General features: G+C 38.1%; 2 protein-coding genes across 3 annotated transcripts; one reads left to right on the top strand and one right to left on the bottom strand.

The window, feature by feature from the left end:
• The first annotated feature begins 327 nt into the window (after positions 1 to 327).
• On the top strand, positions 328 to 2697 carry LOC145496452 (uncharacterized). The gene is made up of 3 exons (XM_081476113.1): positions 328 to 683; positions 1510 to 1614; positions 2457 to 2697. The coding sequence occupies exons 1-3, from the start codon at positions 477 to 479 to the stop codon at positions 2586 to 2588; spliced, it is 444 nt and encodes a 147-aa protein (XP_081332239.1). The 5' UTR covers positions 328 to 476; the 3' UTR covers positions 2589 to 2697.
• Positions 2698 to 2821: 124 nt separating this feature from the next.
• LOC145496451 (octopamine receptor beta-2R-like) lies at positions 2822 to 15969 on the bottom strand. Of its 2 annotated transcripts, none has more exons than XM_081476112.1 (2): positions 15712 to 15969; positions 2822 to 4593 (listed from the first exon to the last, which is right to left on the bottom strand). In XM_081476112.1, the coding sequence occupies exon 2, from the start codon at positions 4504 to 4506 to the stop codon at positions 3484 to 3486; it is 1023 nt and encodes a 340-aa protein (XP_081332238.1). In that variant the 5' UTR covers positions 4507 to 4593; positions 15712 to 15969; the 3' UTR covers positions 2822 to 3483. The 2 variants fall into 2 exon arrangements, with proteins under 2 accessions (XP_081332238.1, XP_081332237.1); XM_081476111.1 differs by lacking the exon at positions 15712 to 15969 and adding an exon at positions 9611 to 9674.
• Positions 15970 to 17398: the final 1429 nt, after the last annotated feature.

The following is a 17398-nucleotide window of genomic DNA, read 5'->3' as shown; positions in this document are numbered from 1 at the left end:
GAAAATATACCGGCATAGTTCTCTTCCTTGAAAGGGTCGTCTAATTGAATCCTTCTATGTATCTTAAGGAAGGAATTGTGAATTGTAGTTTATCGTTGAGTAACGTGACAAGATAGATTTTGGTCGTATTATGACTTGTCCCAAAACCTTTTCAATTGAACATCGTCTTCAGTTATTGACAACAATTTTTCCCACGCAAACTGTCATTGTTTTTTTTTTTTCATCTGTGGAAAAAGGTGTGTAAACCGTCACAAAAAAGGTTGAAAATCAATTGTTCGGAGTTCAAAATCAATTTTTGTTCTATTTGCTTTTCATATTTGTTTTTCGGTGGGCGTCTATATCGTAGATCAACATTTAGATGAACAACTCGCGTAATATAACTTCCAATTTCAATCTTCGCAGCATTTGCCACCTAATCGAATAGAGGTCGAGTTACGCTCGGCACTCAGTTACAAAAAAAGTCAAATCTGAGAATCATGAAGTTGATTTTTGCGTTTTTATTTGCCCTGTTGGCAACTTGGGTTCACGCTAACCCCTTAATTGAAGCGGAAGATTTCAACGGGGAAGAGATAATCAAGGAGGATGATCCAGTACAGGACGATGACGACGAATGCGATGATGATGATGACGACGAAGGCGACGGCGACGACGACGACGACGACGATGATGATGATGGCGATAAGGTAGGGTTGATAGTAACTAACCCTAACCCTAACCTTAACCTTGTACTGCTGACTAAGTTAATAACTATAACTTTCAATGCAATAAAGAAATTTCGCAGGTGACGCGACTTGCACTGTTAGAGTTTCCCTACAAAAGTGGCGTGAAAACTTCTTTCTTTCAGGATCGTGTATAGGTTTTTGCTATCTTTGGGTTGTGGATCTCCCCTTCATTTATTTCTTATTACGTATGGGAATAGCGAAATTTTTACAATTATTCGTACCTAGTTTCAACACAAACATGGTATTTGATGTTATAGAGGAGTGGCATAGTTTCAGTTGAACAGTCCTGGCCGAACTCAAAGTCTTGAGAGTTAACTGAGCTGTGAAACGTAATTCTGCTTAATCAACCATATTGTAGGCTTCCTGCAAGGAGTGTAAGCTCCAAAAAAGATTCACAGAGAAATTAAAGAAACTCTAAATAATTGTTTAAACAGGACTCTCAGCTGTATCAACTCTTATTTGCTTGTCTCCTTTCTTCACGTGGGTTTCTAGATGTTTTACAATCTGGATGAAGACTTTTTTTTTCCAAGCGTGTAATAACCTAAATGTTTGAGAAAAATTTCTAAGCTCTCTTTCACTCGAGCCATTGTTTGAGGTCAGGCGTGATTCTTCCGTGCAACAGGCCCAAATGTACCGGCCAATGTGGACAGAAAGATGGCAGAAAAGGATGTGAAAAATATCATGCAAAGGCTGTAATTACTACAAAGAAGAATGATATGATCCTATGTCCACATTTTCCGTTATTAAAATTATTTCCACAGCAATGTTTTTCTTTTTTTCTCGACAGAAATGCCTAAGGAAGGCGCTTAAAAAATGCTTGAAGAGCTGTTCAAGCAATGTGGAAAAGTGTCTCAAGAGGGTTATAAGGAAATACGATCCTGATGATGAAGAGGTTTGTTTTCCTTTTAATTATTAAACAAGGGAACCATTCTTGTCCTTACGTCCTTTAGCGGAACGGCGAAACAGGTTGACACGAGATGAGTTACAGCTAAAGAATCACGAACGCGTTACAAGAGACGATGCTCTTGCCCAGGAAAGGGGGGGTCTCCCGTAAAAGAAAGGACGGGGTTGCTCGTCGTGACTTTTAGGAGTTAAAAAGCGGTTTTGATACCTTTTAGGGTTTTCAGCCTCAAAAGGTCCACTGCGGAAACTTTCGCGGTACCTTTTAGGGCTTTAAGCGGAGAAAATATGACAGGAGATATTTGGAATTCAACTGGTTTAAGACGATGCTTTCATAAACTTTACGAGTGCATGTAGCAGGTATTCGATGCAATCACATATATCGCCATTAAAAGTTATGAAAGTGTCAGCTACTTTGTTGTTTTAGAATTGGTACCTCTCAGGGGTGAAAAAATTTCCGAGCCACACCCATAAAAACAGGATCTTGATACCTGTTACGGGTAACCGTTCTTTTAAAAATTTCTGACAAGCACCTCCCTCCTCTTTTATATTGGAGTACCCTCGGGAGGGGCGGGGGTGCATGGCTCTTGGGCGTTGATGCACACATCATACAATGTACAAGAAACTGCAATGTAAGTCGCTTATCAAATTCTTTCCTTTGTGTTTAGAAGTGTGATGAAACACTTTCTCTCGAGTATGATATATTACTTAAAATACCGTGCCCTATGGATTCAACTTTACTAAAAGGGGTGTGATCCCGCTTATTCTAAGGAAAACGACAAACGAAAAATAGCCGCGATGTGCAGTTAAGTTACTTTTTTTACTCTTGTGCAGAAAATGTGCATCAAAAAGCTGCCAGATTGTGTGTCAGAGGTCTGTGATCAAAGAAAGAAAGAGAAGCCTAGAAAGTGCATGAAGTACTTCAATAAATGCGCCCAAGGAGAAGGATCTGGACTGGAGCTGTAACGTCACAGCTGATTCAAATCCACGCATTGTTGCTCAGTTGTTGAGGCTTCAAAGCTTTGATTAAATAGTACTAAATAAATGTGTTAAAAGTCCTGGAATTCAGTTTATTTTTATTTATTTCAATTAGTGCAGGATTTTTACTTAAAAATTATCACGTGCAAGTATTTCCTGGATTTCTCATCAACCTACATCTTTGCACGCAGAAGTTAAAATGAAATCTTATTCCATAACATCCCCGCCAGTCAAGTTTTAATCCACAAGCAAAACACAAACATAATGTACACTCGGGGATATTGGAACATGGCTATATATATCCCTAGCAATAACTCAGCCAGTTCTGTTCAGCGTCGTTTCGTAATCTTTATGAGAGGTCGACCTCCTTTAGGAAAATACTATGCTAAGACGGTTTAACTGACTGACTAACCGACTGACGGACTGACTGACTGACTGACTGACTGACTGACTATAAAGTAATGTTACTTATTCTAGACCTTGCATTTTTATTACCTAATAGCTTCATAAATCTTGCCCTCACGTTCAACTGACAAGCAAATTTATATCTTGAGTCGCACAATGCGGCTACGAAGTTGTGAAGAGCGATGAAAGGTGGTTGCGTTCGGCGGACTACAATATATTGACTACAATGTACTCTATTTGCCTTGTCCAGTGTGTCAATTTATCTTGATCAATGTTTTAACCACTTAGCTTACTATCGCTAAAAATGCTCAGCTAGGACGTGCTTTTGTTACAGAAGTTCTTAGCAGCCTGATTCTGGCAACTGGCCTGTCGTAGATTGTATTTTCTTAATTGACTGTAAGAAAGAATCACACCAGATAAATAGTGACGAGATGGGGACCGTCTTTTCAGTACCATCTGAAATGTAAATGAATCAGATTCAAACATGACTGCTCATTATCATAACCAAATCCGATTTTGCACGATTTCTTCCTTGCTCTTTACAAGGATAATCCCATGCTTTACGAAAGTCGTGCTTGCCGAACACATAGAAGCAAGGGTTTAGAAACGACGATGCAAATCGAAGATATCCGAACATGTACTCGGCCCACATCGGAAGAAAAAATGCATCGTACGCTTGCTGGTATCTTAGCAAGAAGAAAGGTAACCAGCACATCACGTGAGTAAGAAACATGACTAGGAAAATAGACGCTGCTTTTCCCTCTCGCTTTCTCCATTGTCGCTGCTCCTTCACATCAGCTGGAACGTTGAGAAATTCCCGTCGACTCTGCCGTCGCACTTCGCGTAGAATCATCAGATAAGTGAAAGCCATGAACGCAACAGGTATCCCAAGATACACTACAAAACAAGCGATGCTGAAAGCAACTTCGTTCTGTCGTTGATCCTCGGGGACGCTTTCCTGTGGATCGTAATTTGCCGGTCTCAGCCACCATAACTGCATCAGGGAAACGAGGAGCGAGCTGACCCACACGAACCCGAGGGCGATGTAACTTCGGTGTTTCGTCACAATCTGTGGATAGCGAAGAGAAAACATAATGGCTATAAAGCGATCAGCAGTGACGGCTGAAATATGCGATACGGCCAAGAATGAGGTGAACATCCAAATGTAAATTGTAGTGAAGCACATTCCATGCTCTTGGAAGATGTTACACGTAATGCTGAGCGGTAAACTAATAAGACCAGTGAGAAAATCACTCGCTGCTAATCCGACCAGAAAGAAATTAGTTGGAGTCCTCAACGATCGTTTTTTGGCCACAAGGACGAAGACCCACGAGTTAAGAAGCACAATGATGAGTGCCATGAGAATTCCAATTATATCGTGTTTAGGACTGAAGTAAGGTGTGTACTGATCTTCGTCGCCGAAGTCATCGTCCGCCTGATGGCTTTGGTTGAATTCAGTCTTGTTCTCATTGAATGAACAGCTTGTGTTATCGGTACGCATTTTGTCTTGAGAGAGTTTCACAGCATACGATGGTTTCACTTGTACAGCTTGGCTGACTACAACTTGCTGTTCATCAGCGATCAGGAACTGCGAGAGAATAACAAACAACAAAAGCAGATGGTTTACTTTGCATGGCGGGTAAATACATTAAAACTCCATAAAATTAACGCGGAGTTCACACATTTGTCTTGATTTAATTAATGGAACGTAAGTGCAATGTGTTAATCAGCAGCTTTAGTGGTTGTTGTCACATTAACACCATTGACTACAGTTTACTGCTGTTAGTATTCAGTTAAAGGACGTTACTTCACACTCGACTCTGCGGTCGCACTAATTATTTGTATCTTAGCGAGAAGAAAGGTAATCAGCACATCACATCAAAGTAGTTCACGACAGTGTTAATTTTTAGTGATCTTTAAACTAAGTGCAAACATGGCTGACCGTAAGAGGCTTTGTCTGGTTGCCGACCTGGTTTCATGTTTTCGTGCAGGAAACTGTCGTCAATAACTGAGAAATATCGTCAAACTTTTACAGACCGTTTTCACATGACGTCATGGCAGCTATATTGATGTCCCAAAACAATAAAACGGTTGACATGCTGGGGTCCCAAACCAATCCCGTGGGAGTTGAACTCTCTTTTTATGTAAACCCTCTCTTTTGTCCAATTAATATGTTAGGCTGTTGGCTACGTGACTGAAATCCTTTTATTGGGCCGTGTTAAAAGGGTACGCAATGTTTTCGCATTAGTTAATTTTTCTGTTTGTTTTGTGCTGTTTTATTGTCATTAGTGTTATTAGTTTCTTCACCCAGTAATTTTTTGGACTTGACATAATTATGTTCATCTCGCAGGTGTTAGACTGCAAACAGATTGTCGATGGTAAACTTAGGTTTAACTCATGCAGCCAGCTTTGGTATAACTATTGTTACTTTGTATTGTCTTTAGGAGGATTAGAAAAAGATGAAACATCTTAAGTGTATAGGCTCCTGTTAACTGTGACTGAACCGTCTTTACCCTTGCTTAGTATGCGTCCTACGAGCTACTGAATCGTTATTAAGGCTTAATAAGGCTCAGCTTGCATCAGAACCAGGCCATTTTCTCATTGGTATGGGTGATCAAATTGTGACGAGTGAAATTATGAAATATTTTCACGCATTTTTGTCAAAATTCTAATAATTCTTTAAGTCTTTAGGCGAGGGGAATTATGATAATTTTGACAAGACCGCGTGAAATTCACCTTGGGAGCAGAGAAAAGTGGCCGTTAGTGGAGGTTCGGCTGTATAAATTAACGATGAAATTTCGCGCCAGAATTAAGAGGGAATTTGTCGCCCGTGATATTACGTAAAAAAATTCATGCTTGGACAATATTTCTGTTACAATAGGAGCAACTGAACTCAAGAGAAAAAAACATATTATTGATCCTGTTATTGTAAAATTATTCTAAAATAAATCTGCCGTTTGTTATATTGAAGTCATGGAAGTCATTAAACTCGCCACTTGACCATCATTCCCACCTTTTACTTAACGAATTTACTGGATAAAGAACCGCCCCAGATTAAGCGCCGCTTTCGATTAAGCGCAGCCCATATGAAGCTAGGCAAAAATCGCCGCCTCTGAATAACGCATATAGTAGAAGCGTAGTACATGTAGGGTACAACTCGACCAAGTTAGGCACGGAGATTTAGTCTCCTGGATTACGATCTTTTTCATTTCGCAGTGGCTGTATTTTGTTGCTAATATTTGCTTGCTGTCATTATAAATATTATGATTTTTTAAGAGCTCCGCCGCACTTTTCCCAGTTCGAAAACGGTCGTTGTCATTTTCGCGACACTTGGAAATTTTTCAACTGAAAATGAAGTTTTTTCTATTAAATTAAAGAAACAAGAAAAGTTTTATTTCGAACCCAGAGCCCCTCGTATGCTAACATCTCTCTCTTAGTACTACACCACCAAATAAACCTAATAATAAGCTTTAACGTGTAGCAGGGAGATCGGATAAAACAATTTTTACTACAAAAATATTGCGTCTTGCAAATTGCGCATGCTCTTCGCACAATCAAAGTTATTATCACATGGCTTGTTTAATTCTTGTGGCCGATATAACGCGCGCTCTGATTGGCTAATTCTAGGGCATTATTCTCCCGTAATGCCAACGGGCCGATTACAAGCTTGCAAAAAACAAAGCAAAAAGCCATATAATTAACAACTTATTTACCTCAAACACTCGGTCTTTAAGGGAAAATCTCAAGCCTCGGCCTTGCCGTATTGACCTCGCTGTCGCCAGGTCAATAGGGCAAGGTCTCGGTCTGCGATTTTCCCGTAAAGACTTCGCTCTCGGTTAATAAGTAGTCTTGAATACCACTTCAGCTTGGAATATGAGCTGCTGAGAGATAACTAGAAAATATTGGATTTATTGAAGGCCGTTTTTTTTCAATTAGCAGTTCATGATTTTAAATAGCATTTATTTATTTTTTTCCAAGAGGGCATGGTAACGAATCCTGCAATCTGATTGGTTCTTAGCACGATCCATATTTTCCTATCTCTGACCACGGTCACTGAAACGCTTTCACAGCGAGTGAAATCGTCGTGTTGATCAATTTTCGTGATTGAACAACAGGTATTCCAAGCTGCTTGAGACCGGTGAACATTATTATATAGCATTGCGTAATAGCGTAAATGTACGAGTTTGTATGAGAATGTAACGATCGTATGTAACAGTTCAAAATATGGAAAAGAAATTGAATAAAAACGACTTACTTCGACTCTTCTCTGTATACACATATACAGATACTTGTGTATAATTATGCATTATATAGAGAGGAGAACGATGAAACTGAAAGTCGCTGTAATCACTTTGAAACGGTCCCAAAACGGCACGGAGACAAAAGTAACACACAGAAGAGTCGAAGTAAGTCGTTTTTATTCAATTACTTCTCCACATTTCGGATTGTTACATACGATCGTTACATTCCCATACGAACTTCCATATTTACGCTATTACGCAATGTCATATAATAATGTTCACGGCTCCTAAGGAGCTTGGGATACCTGTGAGTGAATTAACAGTATGTATTTTATTTGACCATCATTCAGTCAAATGTTCAGGGCGGGAGACAGATATTTCTAGTTGAAAGCCAATATTTGCAAATGAACATTTGTGTATGCATGAAAGCCCACCAAATGTGAATTCCAAATAAACAACTCCGTAGATTGGAAATGAAAAAATATAGACAAAACAATGTGGAGTTAAAAAAAAGACCGAATGACCAATATTATAAGTTACAATATTGGTCATAAAATTTAAGACTCAGAAAGGCTGTTATTAACAGCCTTTCTGAATCTTAAGGTGGTTTTTTATTGTGTCCTTAATAATCCTTAATCCTTTCAGAAAAACAGATCTATCTCGTTTATGACTGTAGACTACTGTATTGTCAGACGAAAATCACATTTGAAAATTTCGTTACTTCAAGTTAGGATTGATATATGGTTCTTATTCATTTTCTCTATAAATTAAGATAGGGAGGGTGATGTTTTTCAATTCAAATCCCCCTACATATAGATATACAGTTATTTGCTTCAGCGACAAAATGATATGATGAAACGACGTGGTTTTTGATTGATATGAAAGGTTTTTTTTTTCTTCTAAATTTTGTCTTTCTCGTAATCACCCATTGGCAAAATTAACTATCATTCCGAAAAATAGTGTAAAGCAAACAGCAACACTGATGAAAACACTGTTCAATATATTAGTTTTTCAACTGTGTGATCGCACACTAGGGTTTCAGCCATTGGTGAGAATTATATAAGCCAAAAACACCCTTCTCATGCAGCACAACAAACAATAATTAGCTACAATCAAAGTACTGCTCAATAGCTTTCACCTAAATGCCACGGAGCCTAAAGAAACGTGCACTGATCAACGGAAAACATTGCTTGTCAGCTTTCGTTTGCACCCATACACTAGAATGAACCTCGTCCACTAAGCGCTACTTAAAATTAAAAGTTACAAACCGACATCGATTGACTCAATTCATGCAACAGTCGATCAATTTTCTGATATCGTGGTATTAATGATAAGATATGTCCTGTGCCATTTTTGCTGAGTGTTGTTCAGCTGCACAGTTTGTAATATTGATACCAATAATCTGAATTTTAAACTGATGAAGCAATATGACATCGTGAAGAATAAAATAAAACCCAGGAAAAAGGTATTATATTGATCATACTGAAGAGTTACTTTCTCAAAATATCCTCCTAAATGCTATGGAAAATCGCCCCTACCGTCCTTGTCGCTTCTAGTTTACAAATTAGACATTTTTTTTCCAAAAAAATTATTTCAGTAGTTAATGATGGCGCCATGAATGAATTCAAGTGCATATTTTAAAACTTCACATAGCTGTTAGACGGCAGACTCAGTGGGGGTTATACTCCCACTTTATCAATATAAATAAACATTGCCTTGAGGATGTCTGTACCAGCACACAAATATCCCTAGACCAAAGATGATAAAAACGATTAATCACTGAAGAAAATTGTCTCTGCCATGAGACCAGCCAAAGTCTTGCTTTCTTTTAGGAGGTCATCGTTGATGCTATCGTACCAGCAATGATTGCTCTTGAGGCCAAGGCTTCTTATTTTCCTTCCAGATTAGAATCGAACTTCCTTATTAGCTTACGCCTTTATTTTACTGCTCGGTGATGCAAATGCTTGATCGTAAATCTATGTTCTTTGTCACGTTCATCGATTTCAATAGTGTTATTTCTCAGTTGCAAAAGTATTTTCATTTCAGGTTTTTTGCGACAATGAGTTTTCCAAGAAACCGAAAGTGGTAGAAAACTTCCTCATTTACCGACTTGAATCAAAGCAAAAGCGCACCAGGGCTGTGCATTTAATAATGGAATAATACTGCTTAACGTAATTATCCTTTCTCAAACATTCGCAACGTTCCCTGAAATGATATTTACAATTCAACTCCCGTTAATGATTGTACTTTTTCTAAGGAAAAAAAATCTCTTTGGGAAAGGAAATATATGCTCAATAAAGGTCTTTTTTTTATCCAGAAGTTGACACTGAGTTTTACAAAATATGAAGCTAGCCAAGATCTCACCTTGCCGAGCAGATCCTGACAGTTTTTGATCTATGGATGTAGTCACGATCTTTACCAAGAAATTGCTCAGATTCGCCTTGTTTAAAGATATGCTGTCCACCTTGTTCCGATATCCACTCACACGGGCAATCAATGTCTGTTGTATAATTCCAAATGAGGAATTGTTTAGTTAAGATATCTTAAAACGTTTTGACAAAAGAGACTAGCTTTCCATTTCGTTCTTCGATCGTTCTACTCCACGGAATGGACAGCAATTTCTCATGTAATAAACTCCAGTCTATAGCTTATCTATCATTCAAAGCTCTGAGCTGATTGGTGTTAATTCTGTCAACAAACACTTTTGTGTCAACATTTCTCTTAAGTGTTTTATTGTGTTTGTGGCTACATGCTCTCAAACTTGTGGCTGCCACTTTTCACACAGGATATGTACTCCACTAATGGAGGCTATCGCCCCAGGAACTTTTCCTTTATTACGTACAGCTAATTAGCATGTCAGCTGTCCCTGCTAAAGCAATTTTCTAACCAAGACAATTATCTACTTCACATATATCTATATCTATATCCCAACATCAAGAGCCTTGATGCAATTGCAATCAACTCGAATATCACTGAAACCTTTTTTTAAAAAATAAGTGGTATCTTTTTATTCGCAAAAAGAACACATCACTAACGGATGGAAAGTCGAAATAAGACATGCATATCGCTAACTGAGTCTAAACAATAAAGAATATAAAATAAAACCTTGTTTATTTATAATGAGCTGTATTTCATCAATTAAAATTGTAAAGAATATCACGTAGTCATCGAGAAGTATTTCAATAAAGGGTCGAAGTCAATGGACGTGATATAGGAAGGGGTTGACGCTAATCAACCTGGCAACTTTATCACTATATACAGATAAACAAGAGACACGATGCCTAATGGATTCAGTTTCATAATGGTCAGTTCCTTATATAGCGACCATGCGACGGGCAGCTTTTATCTATGAATTACAATCGCTTCAATTCTTGTCTTCGTTGTTTTTTTTCCCCCACCCTTTTATGCATTTGTCGCGCCCCTCATGTTTATCTTTCTCATCAAGAAAAATTCACCAAATTTTAACTCTTGAAAAGCGTAAATTTGGAAATCCCAGACCATTTATGCATACCGCATACTACAAAAAAAAAAAAAAAATTAGATAATGTCGCGCCAGAAATCACAAGTGCTCGATGTCGAATACAAGAAGGTTTAATTTGCTAACAACTCCCAACTTAGACACTCAAGTGACAAACACAAGAAATTTTACTTAGTTACAGAATTTGGGAAACGTAAACATCCTACAATGGATTTTAATGATATTTTTCACACGCAAATAAATTATCGCGAATGTAAGTACCACCAGGTATTCTCAAGGAAGAGTGATGCATTGGCAAACTTACTTAAGAAGAACGTCTTGACAACAACACTTTAGGAGCTTTAGTTCGCTGTTGATCTTTCCTTTTTTACGGGAAAAGTGCACTATTACAAAACTATTACAAAAGCTTCATCGAGATACAATCAATCATGCTAATCGAAAAAGAAGCGAATAAGACACATGCTTTGTTATTCCAAGGGTCTAACTTTAAAATGTATGAATTCGGCGAAAAAAAAAACAAAACTAACCTGATCACCACTAATTTCAATTTTGAAAAAAAAAAAAAAATCCTCTCACTAATCAATCATATCCGGGCATTTTATCGCTTTATAGTGATATTTACCCCCAAGTGGACATTTCATAATGGTAAAACGTGTTCTAACAAACAAGAAAATTGAAAGGTTTTATCAAGTTATTTTCGCACAACTCCTTATCTCATATTCATTCCGCCCTTTTATGGGTCTTCCTTGCCCCTTGTGTTGTTTTTCCCCATCGCGCCAAGATCAAGACAGGAAACTCATTTTATTTTAGCAAGAAACGCCTTGCGGAAACAAAAACAAGGAATATTCCTGGCTACAGTTATACGTGAACTTTGAAATTATAAACTGACGTTTTTTCCGGACGAACGACTGCGTGGTGCTTGCGCGTGAAACGAAGCCTCACGTTCTTGCAGACGTATGTAACGAAGACATTAGTAAACCCTATTTTGTTTCCTCTGCGTCAGAGGAAAAACTGAAGTGGATGTTTTCCTCAGATTAGAGGCAAACGTTTTTAATGATACTTCAACAAAATCATCGCAATTTGTAGATTTTCTTAACATTTTTGGATTTAATTTGAACAACATAAATATGAAATGGAAATTTTAAGAGAGATCACCTCGTTCACTACAAACGTGATTCTTTTATGTTTTTCTTTATCTTCTCATGTGAGTGAAACAGATCAAGTCACCATTTTATCATTTACCGCTGTAATAAATCAGTCATATCTTATGTATTCCAGGAGGGTTCAATCCAGATGCTGCTTAACTTTTATTAATGTAAAACTTTGCGACATAAAAGTATAAAAGTCTGTCCCCCATATGACATCGCTTTACTAATCGTTCAGTGTAGCTCCGAGTTTAGCCTGAGGAGTGCGACGTTTGTCGTCCGATACCGATTCTGGGGCAAAGGTGAGAAAACATCAGTGTAAAATAGCTGAAAGTCACATGTGAAAAAAGAAATTTGGTGTGTATTTCATATGCGAATTTAGTGCATCGCCGGCAAGTGAACGAGATGTGGACGAAATTAAGTTAGCGATATATTTTAACTGTTTTGAGTAAGCTGTTTCAGTTTGCAAAACAGAAAAAGGGAGAGCTTCTGAAACGAGCGACCTCAAACATAGTGTAGCTTGACTTTCTTAGAAACTGAACCGAATGTGTAATAACGATAGCCAGGGCAAAATTCCTCGCAGTTTAATGTAAATTCTCAATAAATTTCTCCTTTTGATAAAAGGGATCGCGCACTATATAACCATTATGAAAAGAAAGAAAAAGAAACACACACAACAGAACAAAGAAGGCACTCCTAACGATGTGAATAAATAAACGTTCATCTTTGTGCCGCATTTTTTTGTAATTTGAAGACACAATTTTGGTGCGATGGAAGACTTCCAATAACAGCGACGAAATTTTGCATGTACAAGTTCGCAAAAAACCCCACAAAACTAGTCATTGCCCATGTTTACTAAATCAAGTTTTGTTTTCTTCGTATTTGCCTACTGATGATGAATTGCAGCGACCGTGCGTCATCTATCATATAACACGTGATAAAAACATGATTTAAACGGCTTATTTACCCCAGACATTTTTTTATTTTCGTGTTTTTAGCCTCCAAGGTAATTAAAATGTTTTGTCTAAGCGTCATTCTCATCGTCATTGATGAAGGATCGTGATAACCGGCAAAAAACAATGATAAACACATCACGCAAACTTTCACCGAAAATAATGTTACAATATTATAGAGGAGCGGTATGTATTTACGTTGCAATTGACGACGTATTCTTCACCTCAGAAACTGTGAATTGAACTTAAATAAGGATCATAAACTCATAACTGTAACATAGTTGTATAAGGAAGAAAAGCTTCCTTCTTGCATCACAGCTGTATAAACAGAAAACGATATGATCCCAGCATCGCACACATGCCAAAACTGCAGCATATGGAAACTTTATGTTAACAATTTCCCATCTCAACAATGCTAATTCTCTGAATAAACTTCCTTACCGATTCTCAATATTAAAGAATACTTAGGATAACTCACAAGATCACAGCTTATTGACCTCAAAAACTGTAACTATCCTCAACAACACGCAATTTTCTTTCAATGTTTTCATAAATTGTTTGTTAGTTTCCTTAAATGTACACAATGCACTACTGAACCAATAAGACAGCCTTGTCGAAGTTTGGAGACTGAACCACTTGAGCTAGTGAGAAGGAATATCACTCACCTTTTGTGGTCGGGGTGCTTATAGTTCCAAAATTGAACGGACAATATTGAAATTTTACTTAGTATCAAAGAGGTTGTTCTAGGGGCATTACGTAATATGATTCGATTTAGCCCCCTCCCTCCTTTAGCACACCCATAGAGAAAGTAGTATTCAAGACTGATTGACGTGGAATGCAGACTGATTAGATGAATGAATTATAGAGACTGCTAACTCATCTGGGATTTAATATTGAACATTGTGGCTATCAAAGCACCAGTTCTTAAGTTCTTCAGTTAACGTACTTATAGTGTCACATTCAGATCTAAATATTTAAAAACGAATTGATGACTTATTTTTAAACACGACAAACTTTCAAGCCTGGGGTCGTGTAAAATGCAAACGAAAAATACAAGTAATGTTATTTTGAAAAATCCTTAAACCTAAAACGTTAACACCTATACAGGGATATAAAATAACCGCCCCTCTCCAATAATAGCACCGTACCCTCCCTTGAGCGACCAAAAGTACATTAGCGCCTCGAGCGCTAAATCGAATGATTATGCAGTCCTTTCTATTACTTCCAAAAACAAATGGCGTCGTGTTTTTGTAAAACGGAGCGAGGTCTATTTTTGCCCTGAAGACTTAACGGCTGCCAAGATCTCCTCCTTCCCCTCCCCTTGTTTTAGCGACAACTCTCTAGTTTTAACCAGAACTTCCCTTTAATCGATCCGTCGTGAATTTTTGCAGCAAATTCTTTTTTCCTTTGCTAACAAATCTTTCGTTAAGGCTATCGATTCGTACGTTACTTCCCGGCCCGTTATTCTTCTCTTTGGTTATCTTCAATTGTCGCGTTTTTATCACTTTTTGGTGTCGCATTGAACTGAATGATTTTTGAATACACAAACACCGTTTTCACATTGTTTTTTTTTGTTGTTGTTGTTGATTTACCGGTGAATTCGAAAAGCTTTGCCAAAGATCTCCACCGTTAGACGTTTTCTCACGTCAGTTTGAGAAAAATGTCTATTTTAGAGTTTCTGCTCAAACAAACATATACACTTCCTGGTCCAAGAGAACTAAAAACTGAAAACTGAATTAAAATATATCTTAGTTGTTAACTCACCAGATCAAATGTTGAAATGTCTAGCGAAATCACCCTAAAATCACCCTCAACCGACTGGTCACCATCGGATCTACTTGAACAATCATCTTACGGCCCAAACTTTGCGATCAGATCTTCCTAACTCTCCGAAATACTAACCAAGCTATATATATAGTAATAATTCGAGATTCCAGTGATTAATCTAAATTAAACTACAACAAAACATTGTCTGATCACGCCTTACTGCACGCAAATCCCCTTCAGGGATTTTTGAAAGAAAAAGTTAAAAGAGAATTTAACTTTTGACAGTTTTTACGCTGTCTGGAGCGTGGAAAGGTTATTGATCACTTCTGAACTGCATCATCCCTGACTAATATTTTGCCTTGGGCCTTGCTCATGGAAAGTATGTTTATACGTAATATCCTTGTTTATACCGTTTCGTTTGTCGTAAAAATAATTGCTTAAAACATTTGTCTTAACCAGGGCACGCGAGCATGATCTTTGATCTTGCAACGGTCAGGTGTCTTAACCTTAATTTAATTTTCATTTTTGGTTTTCTTCTGTCAGTGAAACGATACTCTATACAATCAAGGTTTCAATAACGCTTCAACCATTCAACGACATCGAGACATGAAATATTCATTAATCAGCCAGACACAGGAAACCAATCAACTTTAATGAGCTGAGTAGTAAACTAAAAATGGATAAAAATACAACCAGGAAGGGAGTGGAGACAATCGCCCGCCGCCAAAAAGGCGTCACATTTAGCCACTCCACGTTTCCTCTTAACGAATGTAAGGCAACTTTATTTTCATTGTTTGTTTTTTGATATTTACTGGACTCGTGAATCTTTAAGAAATATTTCGGCGATCGTTTAATAAAGTAGGAGAACTGGCAACACAACGCATGCTGTTTTGAACTGTTTAACATTTGAACATAAAACCTGGGGAAAGCCGGAATCTTTTCGCGACGCAAGGGTGGTGCCCCGGGGGCTAGGGACTAATCAAAGAAAAACAAGGGAAGGGAATTCAGCAAACTATAAAATGACAAGTATAAACTTCGCCAAACCGTGAAAATACCTCATCGATCACACCCTAAAACCGGGAAAAGAAGCATTTCTGATTCCCAAACGTACAAGGTACTTACCGTCGTAATTCGCTGACCTTGCAAACGCACTCAAGGCCATTCTAACATGAGCGCGGCACTGCTTGTAGTACAGACGTACGCTAATGGAACATTTCTGTCGCAGATTCTTCAGCTCGGAATCACGCTAGGAAACAAATGCAGTTTACAAGCGTTTTCCGAATCTTCAAAATGCAGAAATACCTGTTAGAACGAAATCAACACACGGTGAATCAATGGTTGCCTTTTCGCAGTGCAACTACACCCTTTCTATCTTAATAACCCGGGGGGGGGGGGGGTACTTCCAGAAAAATTGGTTGGGGTGTGCGGCCTGCTTCCCAAAACCCTTACCCTATTTATGACCAAAGTCTGCGATTTTCTCTACCCTATTTATGACCTGACCAAAAATTCGAAACCCCATTTTTGATAGACCTGCCTTATAATTAGTTCTCTAGTTCAGGCCATCGTTAAATCGCCGTAAACATAATTTTTGAAGGGCTTTTGTTGATGGTCTATCAATTATGACGAAAATGTAGCTGCTTCTTAAAAACATACCCATGTCAAGACTAGAGTGCAAAAACCATATCCTATTTATGACCAAAATGACCAAAATTCGATACGTATTTATGACCAAAACGGTTGAAAAACCCTACTCTTTGGGGCCGCACATACCTATATAGCCCATATAAGGGAGTACTCCCCCACCCCCCCCCCCCCCGGCTTAATAAACAACATCGCGCAGACGATTCAACAGCTGTTAGATCTAGAAAGCTTTTACGTTCGTTTTAATTGCGTCAGTCTGTCAGCTGCGTTTCCTGGCGGTAACGTTTAATTTTCTCCATTAAGTATTTTTACACCATAGACGTAGAGCATAAACCTATCTCCTAGCTGGCAAGAACATACCCATGTATCAAAAACACTCCCACTAAAAATATAATTTCCACTACTTTAGACGGTTGAAAACACTTCTATAGCCTGAAAACATGTCGAATACATCCTCACCGGAATGAAAACGCCTCCAAAGGATAAAAGCACTTTTAAGATTGAACTGAAAATGTATCTTTATATTCAAAGAAACTTCCACTGAATGAAAGCAATTGAGTAGACTGAAAACAATTAATAAACAGATACATTAGAATGAAAACAGACACATTAGTATCCATTAATGAAAGACACTTCCTTAAATTCGAGAGCATGAAAAACTTTTCGTAGATCGAGAGACACTTAAAAGTTACTAGAATGATCGAATATCAAAGAGGAGATCCTTTGTTGTTGAGCAAGGATTGAAGAAACGTGCACCGTACTGAACTTGCCAGCGTTCACACTTCACTGAAGATCCTTGCGTTTACAAATTAAACATGTGTCCGCTTTCAAAAATTTAAAAATACTTTCAAAGATGAAAAAAACAGATAGATCGAAAGTACTTTTATTAATGGACAACAACCGCTTCAGTAGATTGAAAATTCAGGAGATGCATACAGATTGAGATAAACACTAGACAATAGATTGAAAAAATGGCCATGATAAATAAGATCAAACTGATGTCTGAGGGTCCAACATAGTCTTTTGCAATCCCGCATCCCGCCAATAGTGTAGGCACAATCCCGCCATCCCGCTACAGTCAGAATGTTTATCCCAGTCCCGCCCGGTTAGAGTTACAGCTCTCCGCGCAATGTCCGTAACCAAGAGATTATCATCATATTCTCTGGCC

Source organism: Orbicella franksi, chromosome 9, assembly GCF_964199315.1.
Source record: "Orbicella franksi chromosome 9, jaOrbFran1.1, whole genome shotgun sequence".
Lineage (NCBI taxonomy): Eukaryota > Metazoa > Cnidaria > Anthozoa > Scleractinia > Merulinidae > Orbicella > Orbicella franksi.
The sequence above is the reverse complement of the archived record's forward strand: the minus strand, read 5'-3'. Positions and strand labels throughout refer to the sequence as shown.